The sequence below is a fragment of the Mangifera indica genome, chromosome 5, assembly GCF_011075055.1.
Source record: "Mangifera indica cultivar Alphonso chromosome 5, CATAS_Mindica_2.1, whole genome shotgun sequence".
NCBI classification, from domain to species: domain Eukaryota; kingdom Viridiplantae; phylum Streptophyta; class Magnoliopsida; order Sapindales; family Anacardiaceae; genus Mangifera; species Mangifera indica.
Window position 1 is genome coordinate 20,387,286 of NC_058141.1, and position 14,715 is coordinate 20,402,000.

Genomic DNA, 14,715 nt, shown 5'->3' on the forward strand with positions numbered 1-14,715 from the left:
CACCGCCATCGCACCAGGAGAAGGAGGAGGTCGGTGACGACGCCGAAGAAGACGTCGGGAGATGAAGTTGAAGAATGGGGGTGAAATGCTAGTTTTGAAAGTTATGGGGAGTGACTGTATTTTGAAAAATATGGAAACCCTAAGTTTGAGAGTGAAAATGTTAGTTTTTAAAGTTTAAAAACTTTAGGTAAGGTGAAAATGTTAGTTTCTAAAACCTAAAGGGGGTGAATGATAAAACCCTCACATCAATTTTGAGAAATTAAATTGAGGGGTATTTTTGTCATTTCATCTAACAAGGGTAAAATGGACATTTTACCCTTATGCAAACAGATATCATCCATTTTAACAGCTCATGGGTGGGAAAAGTAGATTTTCATCTACTATGGGTGACATTTTGAAAATGCATCAAAAGTTAGGTGGGAAATAGTCTTCTCCCTGTTTCCAATCATAAACACACCAACATTCCAAATATGGTCATAGTTTTACTGTTGTAAATTACTTATCCTACTTTCAGAATTACCCATGATATGGTGACACATAGCTAAATTAGTATTATGTATAGCATTACCCAAAAGTGAAAGAATCTATAATCAATCATCATGGGTTGAAAGTGATAAAAGAGAAATCCATATAAGTAGTTGGCAGTCATAAACTTGATCAAACACCATCATAAACAGTATGCTCTTTTTTATGCAGCGGGTATCCCCTTGTAAATCCACTAGATCCTCCTTTATCTCCAATCCTGGAACCTGATCTTCTTTCACCACTGAATTATCCAAATCATCACCGGGTCTTAACTGGATGACATGATCTGACAGGCAGTTTCACATTTTGATATGACGGCAGTTCAGATGCAGTTTCAGAAAGAACTCGCCCTTCATTTGTAACTGATGTGATCAACTGGTTATCACTGGAAATACTAGGGGTCTTCTCTTCCTATGCGGAAGATCCATCCTCTGCTTTGGTGTCAACATTCACATCAACTGGGGCCTCAGACTCTGTAGTGATAGATTGCGGCTTACTTTCAGCTTCTGCCATAATCTTATCTTTGATCCACACTTCTGATTCGGCTATTGATCCTTGAGCCTGAGGGTTATGTTGATGTTGTGCTTCCTGACTTGATGCTGGTGCTGGTGCTGGTGCTGGAGCTAGTGCCGGTGCCACTGTAGCTGCTACACCTGATACTTGAGCAGCCAGCAGCGCTGGCAACTGTGCAGCTAGCAGTCCTGGTGCTTGAGTTTGAGAAAGTAAATATGTCAGCAGCTGAGCCAGAACAACCTGTGGATCACTAACACCATGTTGGAATTGAGGAGCACCAGAAGATGAGGAGGCATCAAAGTTAGGTGGGTAGAGTGCTTGTAGCCCTGCTTCTCCATACAAAGCCCGGTGACCATGAAACCTCTTAACATTCATCAGGTGCTTTTTACCAGCCAAATGACTATCAAAAACAACCTGCGACTCACACTTGACATTACACAATTCACATGCAAAAGGAATCACCTCTTTAAGTTTGACAGGTTCAACAGGTTGTCTGAGCCCTTCATTAGGTCTCATATGCTTAACCCCTCGCCGCCCTCTCCTCTTGCGCTTCAAACCATGATTATGACCATCAAATTGATCCCTCGGCTTTCTTTGAGGTTCGGCAGACGAATCCTCTGTGTGATCTTTACATTTCTCAACAGCATCTTTATGCAGCTCAGTCCTGATATTGTTATCATCAATGAGAGCTCGGGAGGGTAAACTCTGCTCTGGGGGTTGTTTTTCCTTGGATCTCTCAACTGTCTGAGGCTGAGTAAGTTCTGGTTGACTTCCGGAACTTGGAATTTGAACATCCTGTTGATGTGTTATAACTTTATTAAATAAGTCTGCATGTGTTTGCAAATTTTTCTTATGTCGCTTTCCATTCTTATGCTGCTCCAGGATTTCTGGTGTATTGCAGTCAACCCTACAAAGTTCACACCATGCCATACGTGGCGGTGGCCAGGTAGCTGGAGGTACTTGGGCTGGTATGGTTGCTGGTATCTTCCCATGAACTGAAGCTGATGGTGCAGAACTTGATGCTGCACCATGTGATGTAAAGTAGCTACCACCAACCTGGCCACGTCCCCGATTATCTGATCTAGGCCCTCGACCACGACCCCCTCTAAAAGATCTGCCACCATTTCTACCATTACCTCTATACGCAAATTGGCCAATCTACAAAATAGCATTCAAAGATAAAGTGCGCCATGTAAAAATATATTTGCTAAATTCTGCAAAAATCAAGTAAAAAATATATAATGTGACAAAATTTATGCCAAACATATAAAATTCTAGCAAGCTATTAAAACGACAAAAGAAGAAAACCTTTTTTTTAGAATGACGGTGACTTATGAACATATACTGAGTGCTACTCAATCTATTTAAAAAAAGTATAAGTTTATGATCTAAGTGGTTCTGCTATGGGATACACAAAACCAAAATACAAGTGGTCAGAATAAATATCTCATTTCTGTAAACAGTGACAATGTGAAACCCGGGATGTCAGAGAATGGTTCTTCACTGCTCCACTATCCCAATTTCAAATTCATAATTAGAAATGACATCTTTTTTTTTTTTAATAGGATACAGGAAAATAAAAAAGCAACACTCCTATTACACGTGCTTTAATGGTTTGACGGTCATTGAGCAAAAGACAAAGTTTCTTGAAGATGAAATCAACTTTCAGAAATTCCTCAAACCAAAATTATAAATGCACAGAAATTCAGGCAGCACCAACATACAAGATGTAAGCAAACCTCTTTAACTCACAATTAAGCCTTTAAGATCCTGAACAAAAGGATCAATGTGTACCTAACTCCAAATAAGCAGTAAAGCATATTGTTTAAAACCAAATTGTGGTTTGAAAAACAATGGTGCATCACAAGATACATTTTAAAATATCAAACAATCAAGCGGCAGAAAGAACACAAAGGTTAGCTCAACCTACCTACCATGACAAGTAGCAACATCAATTAAATTATCACACTATAACAAGCAACACTAGTCAACAAAAATGTCAACAAACAGAAATTTGAGAAAGAAAAATATCATCAAAATCACTTGATCTGAAAGATCACATCTGGAAGGATACCAACATGCCCACAGGATCTCTAAAGCAACCAGTAAGAATCCATTCATATACATGTAGAATGTGCACCAAACTTTTATAGCTACCACTGATGCATAGGTTGTGGCCAAGTTATCAATCATGGTTACTTTGATCCAGAAAAGCACAGCTTGACAATGCCAACATGCCCACAGGATGCTAAAAGTAGCCGCAAAGATCCATCACTACACATCTATAATATGGACCGAAACCTAAAGCCACAATTGCTTCTTAAACTGCATCTGGTCGCTCTAGGGGGTCGTGGCCAAGTCAGCATAGCTCACTTCTCATATTATATAAGAAATTGGATTAAATGCTAAGAATGCAATACCTATCAACTCAGCTGTCCCGAAGATATTCCCATATACGGCTGAAGAAGCACGCCAAAATATCTACTCCAACATAATATTAAAATGTCAATTATCAAGTCAAAAAACAGAAAAATCTTCACCACCGCAAAGAGTTTGTGACCGAGAAGAAACCCTAAGAGACAGCAAAGAACCTATGCTGAGTCAAGCCGGGAAACAATACAATATTCCGTGGCCATAATAACAGATCAACAAAAGAGATTGCCGAAAAGGAAAACAATCAAACAATGTCCACAAGCTTCACCGAGAAATGAAAACAAAAAAAAAAAACCGGTAAGAGATATAAATCGAGGCAACATTCAATCGAGAATCAAGGCTTATAGCCAGGACCAAAAAATCCAATTGGGTAAATCAGATGTACAAAGACGGCAAGAAATCCAATATTGGTTGCAAAATTTAATTACCCGGGTGTGCGTGCTCCGCTGGGGCGCATCCGTACCGGCAGTTCCTGAAAATTGTGAGAGATTGGATTGATTATCAGTAACTTCATGAGAATAATAGGCATTCTGGTGGTTCTGGAAATTGGTTGGGTCGGGCGTGATTGGAACCCCGGGAGGATGAACGGAGACGGGTTCTTGATGCAATTGTTGAGAGAAAGACGTGGAGGGGTAATGTTGAGAAGAGTAATATTGTTGATGATGATGATGATGATCGTAATCGTAAGCATAATAGGGTTGCGATTGAGATGGATCGTAAACTTCAACTGTTTGTGGTTGAGACTGATATTGCTGGTAGTATTGTTGGTAGTGTTGTTGTTGGTGTTCAGTGGTGTAATCCATGGCGCCTCTTCTCCTGTATAGAATTTAACCAACGCTGTGATTATGCGTGACTGTTTCTCATGCTTAGCTCTTATTGTGGATGAAAGGTAGGAGGAGACCGAGACCGAGACCGAGACAGCTGAAGTTGCGAGTTCTTCACAGCCCATTTTGAGGATTTCATTCCGGGCTTGGACCCTTGGGCTTTTATTTTGGGCCGAGATTTTGGTTATTCAAACAAATTTCAATAAAATTTGGTACAATATTTTTTTATTAGAAATAAATGTTATTATTAATTAAATGATTAGTAATTTTTATTTATATATTAATTAATACATGTTATTAATTAACTCGTAATTCTTCATCTACTCCCATTTTAATTCGTGTTTATATTATTTGTTTTAAGTAGAAATAATAATTTATTATATGATAATTAATTCAAGTATAACAAGTTTGGATAATTATTTGACTCAGTTTGACTCTTTTGTCTCATCAATGTCATTGTGTCAAAGCTTGCTCCAACGGAAATTCTTTTTATTCTTCTGCAACAATTATTCTAAATTTGAACAGTCTTTTCCTTCTCTGAAAACACTGTTTATCAATTGAATAAGCCAAACTTGAGATCAAATTAATTGTTCTGAATTCAAATTAAAATCAAACTAATTTTCATTTAAGTTTAGTTTGGGTAATAACCACCTTATTTAGAAGAATAGTAAATATTGCACACAAATAATGACATATTATCATATGATTAAATAATATTAAACTAGAAATAAAATAACACTGAATCATATATTAAAATATTATTATTTATATAGAAAATTATACATGTTATTTGTGCATATAATTATATTGATTTACAATAGTTTTGAAGTAACATCATCCTCATTTTTTTTATCACATGAATAAGCATCTGTTTATTTGAATGATAAAATTCGGAGTATCCCATGAGTGAGCAAAAAATATTTCTGAATCAGCTATCTTTTACTGTAGTATATGTGATGTGAGCATAACGAATCATGTTCATCTACATTAGGTCATTGTCGCGATCCGTCAGTTCCATGCAGAGCAGCAATAGGCTATCCCGGCACAGAAGCCCGTGACAACATGCATGCCCTTTCACATTGTTAGGGACAGCTGTGGCACTTGGCAACGGAGGCGACAATAATCTCCTAAAAATTGTATGATCAAGAATCCAATATTTCCATTTACAACTGTTCCTCAAAACCTTATAATTCAACTTTATCAAAGGCATCTCGGTTATCAACACCCTTCGAAAATTGGTTCGATGGAGGATCAGAACAAGCTGGTGTAGGTGAACCTAGTGCTTCCCCAAGAGGATTTATTTCATTCATCATTGGACTGCCGGCATTACTAGGGCTTCCACTCCATGATGCTGCTCTCCGGGACTGAGTAGAAGAGTTATTACCATGTGACATCTCTCCTGTTCTTGTGGGTAGGATATCGTCCACACTAGGAAACTGTTGCATGGTTGTTGTTGGTGTGGATGCTAATGTTGGTGAAGGCGAGAAGGACCCCTTAGATGATGTTGGGGATTTGGGATTTTCATTGGTCACAGTAGTTTCCTGAATAATCTCCCCAGTTGTTTGAACTGTCTCTTCACCAATGGTAGTAACTGGACCTGGTACGAAGAACTTGGCATTGACACTGCCTCCAGATTTGGAAGAAGGAATAGGAGACTGGAATATATTAGCTGGGGTTCCACCACCTTTGTTGAAAGTATCCACATACCTGAAGTAATTTCAAGTATATTTAACACTATCAGATGGTAAGAATAACCAAATGCACAAGGAAATCAAAGGAATTTTCAGGCAGCTACATTATTTTATACCTTGAGCGAATGTTCATCTGTCCACGTGCAGAAAACTGATGTGAACTGGGTGGAATGGGTGGTATTCCTGAACTGCATTCACAACTAATAGTTTCTGGGCCAGTATTTGTGTGCAAGCTTTCAATTTTAGGAGCATCATTAACAGTGTTATCCTGGAATACTGCAAAAGTTGGTGGAGAAGCCAAGGCAGTTTCCTCTGCAGGAGGTTCAGCTCCTTCCTCAACCCATCGCTTAAGCTTATCATCATAATAGAATTTATTCTTCTCACCCAATTTAGCCTTAACCAGAAACATATACAATGTATAGTCAATCTAAGCTAAAAAATATAATCCATAAAAGTGTCATTAACTCCAAAACAAAAAAAAAAAAAAAAATACCTGCCTGTCAGGACGAGATCTTAAGACCAACCCAACAGTCTTATGGAATAGCTGTGAACCAAAACGACCAAAGCGAGATGTCCCACCTGAGGCTGCTACCTTTTCTTGTGTATCAGATATGTTTGATTCCTTGGAAGAATCAATCTGATTCAATAAAAATAGATGTTAGATCTAAGGAACTGGAATCTTTACTCAATTAGTAGTGATTCAAAAAATACAAATATAGAGTAAAACATAGTATCAGATATAAGATCTCTGTGCTTGTGCCCTTCCAAACAGGTTTTCTTTATCAAACTAGCTACAGTGAGTCATTGGAATCGGGATCACTTCTTATCTAGCACTACAGTTTCAAGATGAGAGAACAGAAAGTAGCAAAACTGTACAAGCAATTTGTTCACAAAATATAAAAGAATGGACTGAAATAACTACCAAACACACTTGGGAGTTCAACACTTGACATAAAAGCTAAACCTCTCAACTTCCCAGTAAATGACTTCCATGATAGACGATCAACTTTCTCATGAATCTAATTCAGCAAAGAGCTGAAATAACAGACTGTCTTAATTCATAATGATAACTTTGTAAATTAATACTTCTTTTGAAAGAGTCAAAGGAAGGAAAACTTGTCTACAGCAATTAAGCATCAAAATATTTCAGAGAAATTGTACCTCTAATAGGCAAGGAACATAATAATTTCACCTTACTTGGTTTTCTGCCAAAGTCAGGTTCAGAAATACTTCTGTTAGGTATGTCGAGTCGATTGGTCTCACCAGTCAACTCACTTGTGGGTTCCACTGATGCAGAAGGCATCAAAGAAGACATGGTCATTGACGAATAACTACTAGTTGCGGGGTGACCTCCTTGTTGGCGAGCAAATTCATTGTATAGAGCATTGTGCGGTTTTGAAGGAACAGGCGGCGGTACGCTTCCAACGACACGATTAGCAGTACTATCAAAGAAGGTGCGTAATTTACCAACCAGTTTAGCTGGAGCCAAATTTGTGGTATAACCACCCTGTACATAAAATTATAATCATAAGAAATAAAAAGAAGATAGCTGGAATGATGAAATGAATAGAATGTCAGAGAGATACCTGTTGGTGGATTCTCAATCGCTCCTCAAGAGACAACACTGATTGTTTCCATGTGTCCACTTCTTGTGTTCGGTCTGTTCTCATAGACTTCAAAATTACTTGACAGTACCTGACACAACATGTCAGGTTAAAAAATCAAAAGCAAATCAGAGAAAATAGCATCTTAAATGATAGAATATCATACATACTTCAATGATTCAGCTACTTTTCCAACTTCAGCCAGCATGTAAGCATAAATAAGCTTATATGGCTGAAAAGGTTGGAGAAGAAATTGAGAATTTCCAACCACTTTTGCATATTCATATAACTCCGTCCTCTGCCAAGATATTCAGAAGGCTAGTTCAGTTGCAATACTATTTAATATAGAAGAAACAAAGTTGTCAAATGCAACATCTCCTACTCTGAGCAAACAAGTGGTAGAGACATAAATTTATGTAAAATTTCTCCAAGATCCTACTTGCTTTAAGTAACATGAATTTACTGGCTAAGGCGAGTAAGTATGATAAGCAGGAGTATGAAGATTAAATTCTGCTTTGCCACACAAAAAATTCCCTTTGTAATTATTAAGAGAGAAAAGAATAATGTTTAATAACCTGGATGGCATCAGGACTAGCATATGTTCGTGGAAATTTCCAATGATCTGCACCAATAAGACACAGTCTTGCACTGTCTGAATAAGGCTCAAACTTGGATTCTGCAACTAAATAACATAAATGTGCAGCAGCAACCTGTCAAATTACCTTTTGTCAAGGATAATGTCAGGAATAATTAATTTTTTTCCACAAGTAAAGGGAAAATAAATACATGCAACCTACCTCCCCCTTCTCCTTCCACAAGCAATCACCAAGATGAATCATAACAAGCTCATCACCTTTTGTTCTGTTTGCAGTAATGATGGCTAGGTTCTCTTCCCATTTATCTAACATACAATTACCCACCCCAATCTGTAGTTCAAAGAAATTATAGTATTCATGGAACAAGCTAGTGGAAACATAATTTCAACAAAATTAGATAACAAGAAGGTGCATAAAATCAGTTGTTTTTCCTGACCTAATAGGTTTGGAAAACCTTTTAAGGGGAGAATAAGAACTTCCATATTCAGATTCATGAGATGTAATAAGTTAAGGTTTTAAATTTTACATTTATATATCTAAATTGATGCCATAAGAACCAATTTCTTTTCTTATGCTTCTTGTATGTAAATCAGAATCCATAGTTCCACATAAAACAGGATTGACCCAACTGGTCATCCTATATCTAAGATTTAAATAAATAATTTTATGGGAAAATAGAGCTAGAGTCTCCACCCAACACAATTTCTCTGCCCATATCAATGCATTCAATTACTTAATAATCTGTACCCTAAAACCTACTAATTAAAAATAATATTAACTTCCATCTCCAAGTGTGCCCCTAAACAGAAGCACTAGACAAGATGAAACCAAATGCTTTAGAAGTTCAACTCAACACCTGCCAACACACAATCATATTGGTTGTTTAGCTGACTCCTGCTGAACACAATCCTCAACATAGAACTTACAACGGAGCATAAGTACTCAAAATTAATATACCTGTACAGGCTGTTGATATGTATTTATAGAATTCGGGATAATGCTAGTGGTTTTGTCGTAGGAAAACACATCTGCAGGCTGCCCTGCAATTAGCAGGCACAATGTATGCAATGGTGACCCTGCTACTAACTGCTGAAGTGCCATTTGCTTCACGGTATCACCATAAAACTTCATTCATTTATAAAAAAGACAAACAAGTATTAGCACCACGCAGAATTCATATCTTACATCTATAATAAAATAGGATCAACTATAAAATATCCCCAGAAAGCATGTTTAACACGCATCCAAGAAAATGTAAAAAGTGATGGCAACTACCTGATCACCAAGTTGAGATGCAAGAACAAGAGCTGGTCCCCATAATTGACCTTCTTGTGCACATTTTAAAGCTTCTTTTTTTCTACCAGACACAAGAAGCTTCTGCACCTCCAAAGCTGTTGCCTAAACCAATGATAAGTGGCTATTATAGAAAGTTCTATAAAGTTCCATTATAAAGAGACTATAGCGTAAGAAAACTAATGCAAGATGCCAGGATGAGGAGACATGGTGTACCTGAATCTGTGCTTCAGCAGGCAAATTCTGTAAGCAGTATGTCAGGGCACCATAGTCACTCAATTGCATATCAGTTTTTTTGGCAGACCCAAACAGCTTAGCAATAGCTGACTCTGGACGATCACTTTCCTAATTCCAGAAGATAAAAAAAGAAAAAAATAATAAGAAATCATCTCACTGGCAACACCATTGAGAAAGCTGTTGTAATTGATGAGCCGCTGTGAGAAAAAACAAGCTCAGAGCTTATCCTACATGAATCTCTTTACCAACGGATTGCAGCTGAAGCAAAAAATCCTCTGCTTAAATGATATGTGGAAGCCATTAAATCAATAACTGCTTAGTCCAGAATGATATAAAAAACAAGCATGGTTTTTTATCAAAGTCAATAGCACATAAAAGAGTGCAAATTATCGGTAGTTAAGCAGATTGGTAAGTAGCACATTAATCAAGGATGGAAGATAAATTTAAGGTGTTAAAAAGTAATAAGAAAGTTCACTCATGCCTTTATCATAATCCTGTTATCAACAGAAGAAAAAAAAAAAAAACACAAACAACAATTCAAAACTGAATAGACACGAACAGTGGGAGTATCAGACCTTCAATGATGGGTCAGTGCCAAAAGGAGATTGAAGTTTTCCATAAAACTGGAATGCTATTTTCAGCAAAGAGTACAGTAGTCTCATATCCTCTCCACTTCTATTGTCAATACTTGGGACTTCACAGTTTGCAATCCTCTCATCAATCCACTTGTAAATCTCTTTATTTCCAACACTTCCACCAACCAATGGGCCAGAAAAAGATTGCTGGCACAATGTGCGAAAGTAGTTACAAGTACCCAATCCAAAACTTGATGCAGAAGTCTTGTCCATGACAACTTCCATCAAGTTGATAACATTGAGCATGCCTCCTAATGAATCCTTCATGTCAAAAAACAAATACCATTTAATGACTGCACAACAGTGAAAAGAAACTAAATATCTATATGTTGAAGAGAAACCAAATACTAGGTGGAAACAAAATAGATTAAGGCCTAACCTTCCTTCCAAATGAGGAGTCTGTGTCGAAAGTACTGCAATTTTTTAATATTACAATTGTTCCACCAAATCCAAAAGTAACTAAAGCGTGTGGAGGACGCCCTGCAGATGACCTACCTTCGCTGGGTACATCAGAGAATTGACTGTCACTCAGGAGATGCTGCTGTTGTGGAAAACTAACAGGTTTCTGACTATCAAAGTAAGCTGGTTTAGAATGCATTAGTTGGCTTGACTCCATCTTGGCCTGGTAAGGATGCTGAAATAACTGCTGGGAGTGAATAAAGTTTTGAACGCCAGAAACCCCATTGCTATTATTATAATTCCAATTTGCTTGCTCAAATTGAGCAACTGATTCAGGGGGTCTGAACTCAGTTTTTTCCCCTATAGAATTGCTTGGAAGACCAGTTTGACCAAATAAGTTGTCTAATTGTTTGTTATCTGTAAAACAAGTAATCTCACTTTTGGCAACTTGCTGGTTTTGCCACATACTCGTGTTTTTCAGATCAAAGTTGTTCACAGATCCATCCCGGTTCATATTATGTACTTCAGTACCAAGGCCTTGTGACCCATAATTTTCGATAATGTCATTTTGAAGTTGCTGATTAGAAGCTAAAGTAGCTGACTGATTAGCAGCTACATTACAAGGCTCCAGCAATCTCCATTCTTGTGCAATTGTATCATAGTACCAACCTGGATACTGGGGATCAAACACCATATGTGATGGGTATTCAGCAGTCCCTGGTGAAATCTGATTCCAGTTGGATACACTAACATCTATGGCTCCTTCAGACACATGTTGTATAATGGATTCGGTTTGAACTGCTTGCGGCAGATGATGTGCAGCTGAATTTTGTTCTGAAATTCTAACAGATTGGGCATTCACATCATTACTACCCACAGCATCCACAATGCCAGTTGCACTCAAATCTGCATTATATCCATCCAACTGATGCCATTGCCCAGTTTTTGGGTCATACTTCCATCCTGGATAAAGATTTTCCCAGTTCTGAAGACTACTCATATCCTCTCCCTCTATATTCTGTTCTGAATTTTGATCATGAATCTGCAAGTCTAGGTTTTTCCTAAAAGTAAAGGAACCCAAATCAGTAACTGAATTTCCCAAAATACCAACCTCACAACTAAATTTAGCCCCTGAACTATCTGAATTCCCCAAATTTGCAAATGGATCTCCAGAATCATCCCCAAATTCATTGAAACAACCAGAGTTCGACAGCGATCCATTACCATCATCAACATTCTGATCAGAGTCAAATGAACTCCACTGAACCACTTTGACACTTGTTCCTGTACCAATGTTACTCTTATCCATTGCATGTTCATCCAATGCACCTTCCTCAGATAACCCCACGTCACTGGACTCATTTACACTACTAGGTATCACTGTATTGCCCTCTTTAACAACCAAATGGTCCTCATTATCATTTGATGATGCCAAAACAACACCATTTTCATCACCCTCTGACTCTTCAAAACTAAAATTAATATCATCACCAGAGTTCACTCTAGTAGGACCAACATCACCGATAATCGAACCGGGAAATGCGTTTGCCTTATCTGCGTCACCAACTTTTACAGGACTATTCCCAGATCCACTGTAAGGAATCCCATCATCATCATCATTAACTAGTTTATCAAAAAAATCCTCGTCCGTCTGATCATCAGCCTCAAATAGAGGAGACGCCATCTCTACAACAGAACCCTCCTTCCTAGCAACACCATCACAATTCACAATACAGTAAACCTTAATTTTGCACTCAACAAACTTGTACAGGCAAATGCATAAACATAACAGAATTAATGCTAAACAAAAGTAATCTACAATAAAAACAAAAAAATAAAAAAAGGGTTTGTGAGAGTCTTAATAGTCTTTGCTACAAACATCAAATTGACCAAACAAAAGAAGTAAGAAAGATAAAAGATAGAGTTAAACAAAGACCTACACTAGAATTATTAAATCAGAAATTTAAGAGAATTAAAGAAAATAATGAAATGGACTTACGGGAAAACTGAGCACCGACGAGAGGGAAGAGAAGACAAAAGGGAGAAAGAGTTGAGACAAAATTCTGTTTTGGAGCAAGCACCGGACGAGACGACAGGTCACCGCGAACATAAGAAAAGCCAACTTACATTTATAGGTAAGGTTGTTTAAGACTTTTCGTAGAGCACGTGAGATAAAATTGAAACATTTGAAGCGAGGTAGGTGCTGAATTAAAGAAACCGGAAGGTACAATGTTGACTTTTTTCTACTGTTTTAAAACTTGGACTGGCCCAATCAAGAAACTTGTCGAGTCCAATTTGGATCATGGTTCATTACCATAATAGCTATTAAGCCGGAATTAGACACGTCAATTAAATTGAATTAAATAGAGACCTGATTTAAAACACAAATTTAAAATCTAATCCAATAAAGTCTGATATGATGCTATAACATATCGAACCTAACCCATAGACCTTTCAGACCGAATCATAAATTTTAATATTAAACCAATAGACCAACTTGACTTGACTCGTTACTATTTAAAAAATAAAAATTAAAAAAATCAAACACAGAAAGGAAGCCTTTAACTCTTTTTTTTAATTAATTTATTTTTCTTCATATAAACCAATCCAACTCTTCATTGATTTCAATTTCTCTCAATCTCAATTTTTTCATTATATTTTTAATCATATTTTCTCTTATCAACTCTCTTTCAAAAATTATCTGAATTCACAAATAATAATTCTTTATGTTTATAATTTCATTTTTTTTTAATTTTATCATTATAAAATATTACAAATGAATCTAATGTCAAAAGAATTTAGAGAAGTAGATGTTAAAAATAAGTAGATAAATAGTAAAGTTTATATATTTAATTTATGTTTATAATTTATAAAGTATGAAAATTAATTTATTTATACTGTATTATAAATTTATAATATTTTTTATCTTGTAACTATAATATTTTTTTATCATAAATAAAATATTCGAGATATTATTCTTAATTTTAATAATTAAAAAATAATTTATAATTAATTTTTTTAAAAATTGTTTAAGTGGGCAGTCCATTTAAAGCCCGATTTAGCCCAATTATCTATAGTGCTAGACTTTAGACTTTAAAAAACATATAGGTCTACCCAACCCATAACCTCGATGGGCAGTGAAGCTAACTCGGGCCATTACCATGTCTAGTTGGAATCAAATATATAATATCAAATTTTGTCCACATGCCAGGTCAGTCTACTCCAATCATCACGAATGCCAATAACACAAAGGCCAAAGGACTATTTCACACCCCAGGATCCGTGTAAAGACAAATTCTTACGTTTTAATTTTTAAAAATTTAAATATTTATTTATCTATTAATATTTATTATTAAATTAAAAATAAAATTATTATTTAATTATTATTTAATTAAAAACATTTAAAAAATAAAAAAATTAATAAATAAATATTTAAACTTTTAAAAATTAACATAAGAAAATATATTTTTTCACTAAATCTTAGTGGCAAATAATCCTTTGGCCTAACACAAATTCTTGAACTAACAAAATTGTTCTCTAATTAATAGATATAATGATCTTAGTGGCTATGTGTACTCATTTTTTGTACATAATTTATGTACATAATAATGTATCATCATATAATTAAATGATTTTAAAACATGTGTCATCATACGATAACGAAACATCCAATCATATGATAACATCTCATTTGTGTATATAAATTATGTATAAAAAATAAGTACACATAATTTTTTTGATATAAAAACATAAGTATTGAAAATAAATATATTCTAAACTTTGGCCAATCCAAATGGGATTAGAGTCAAACAAGGTTCAATTCAATATTAGTTTTATTACAAAAAAGGTTAATTCGACATTGGCAAATTTAGATCGAGGTTTTGCTAGCAATGCTGCAATAAAATTTGTCTCAGCCACAATTATTTTTGGTCTTCTCCAACAATTATCTTTTTTTTTTAAATTCA

At 36.0% G+C, this 14,715-nt stretch overlaps 2 protein-coding genes across 4 annotated transcripts; both read right to left on the minus strand.

Moving 5' to 3' along the window:
- Positions 1 to 537: 537 nt before the first annotated feature.
- On the minus strand, positions 538 to 4,394 carry LOC123215393. Its single transcript, XM_044635457.1, has 2 exons — positions 3,900 to 4,394; positions 538 to 2,196 (listed from the first exon to the last, which is right to left on the minus strand). The coding sequence occupies exons 1-2, from the start codon at positions 4,272 to 4,274 to the stop codon at positions 937 to 939; spliced, it is 1,635 nt and encodes a 544-aa protein (XP_044491392.1). The 5' UTR covers positions 4,275 to 4,394; the 3' UTR covers positions 538 to 936.
- A 752-nt stretch (positions 4,395 to 5,146) lies between these two features.
- LOC123215394 (protein transport protein SEC16B homolog) lies at positions 5,147 to 12,901 on the minus strand. Of its 3 annotated transcripts, none has more exons than XM_044635458.1 (14): positions 12,750 to 12,901; positions 10,731 to 12,456; positions 10,292 to 10,612; positions 9,696 to 9,824; positions 9,462 to 9,584; positions 9,144 to 9,311; positions 8,388 to 8,516; positions 8,166 to 8,300; positions 7,761 to 7,888; positions 7,573 to 7,681; positions 7,179 to 7,493; positions 6,480 to 6,623; positions 6,103 to 6,380; positions 5,147 to 6,002 (listed from the first exon to the last, which is right to left on the minus strand). In XM_044635458.1, the coding sequence occupies exons 2-14, from the start codon at positions 12,432 to 12,434 to the stop codon at positions 5,480 to 5,482; spliced, it is 4,206 nt and encodes a 1,401-aa protein (XP_044491393.1). In that variant the 5' UTR covers positions 12,435 to 12,456; positions 12,750 to 12,901; the 3' UTR covers positions 5,147 to 5,479. The 3 variants fall into 3 exon arrangements, with proteins under 3 accessions (XP_044491393.1, XP_044491394.1, XP_044491395.1); XM_044635460.1 differs by having other exon boundaries at positions 5,681 to 6,002; positions 6,484 to 6,623; XM_044635459.1 differs by lacking the exon at positions 9,144 to 9,311.
- Positions 12,902 to 14,715: the final 1,814 nt, after the last annotated feature.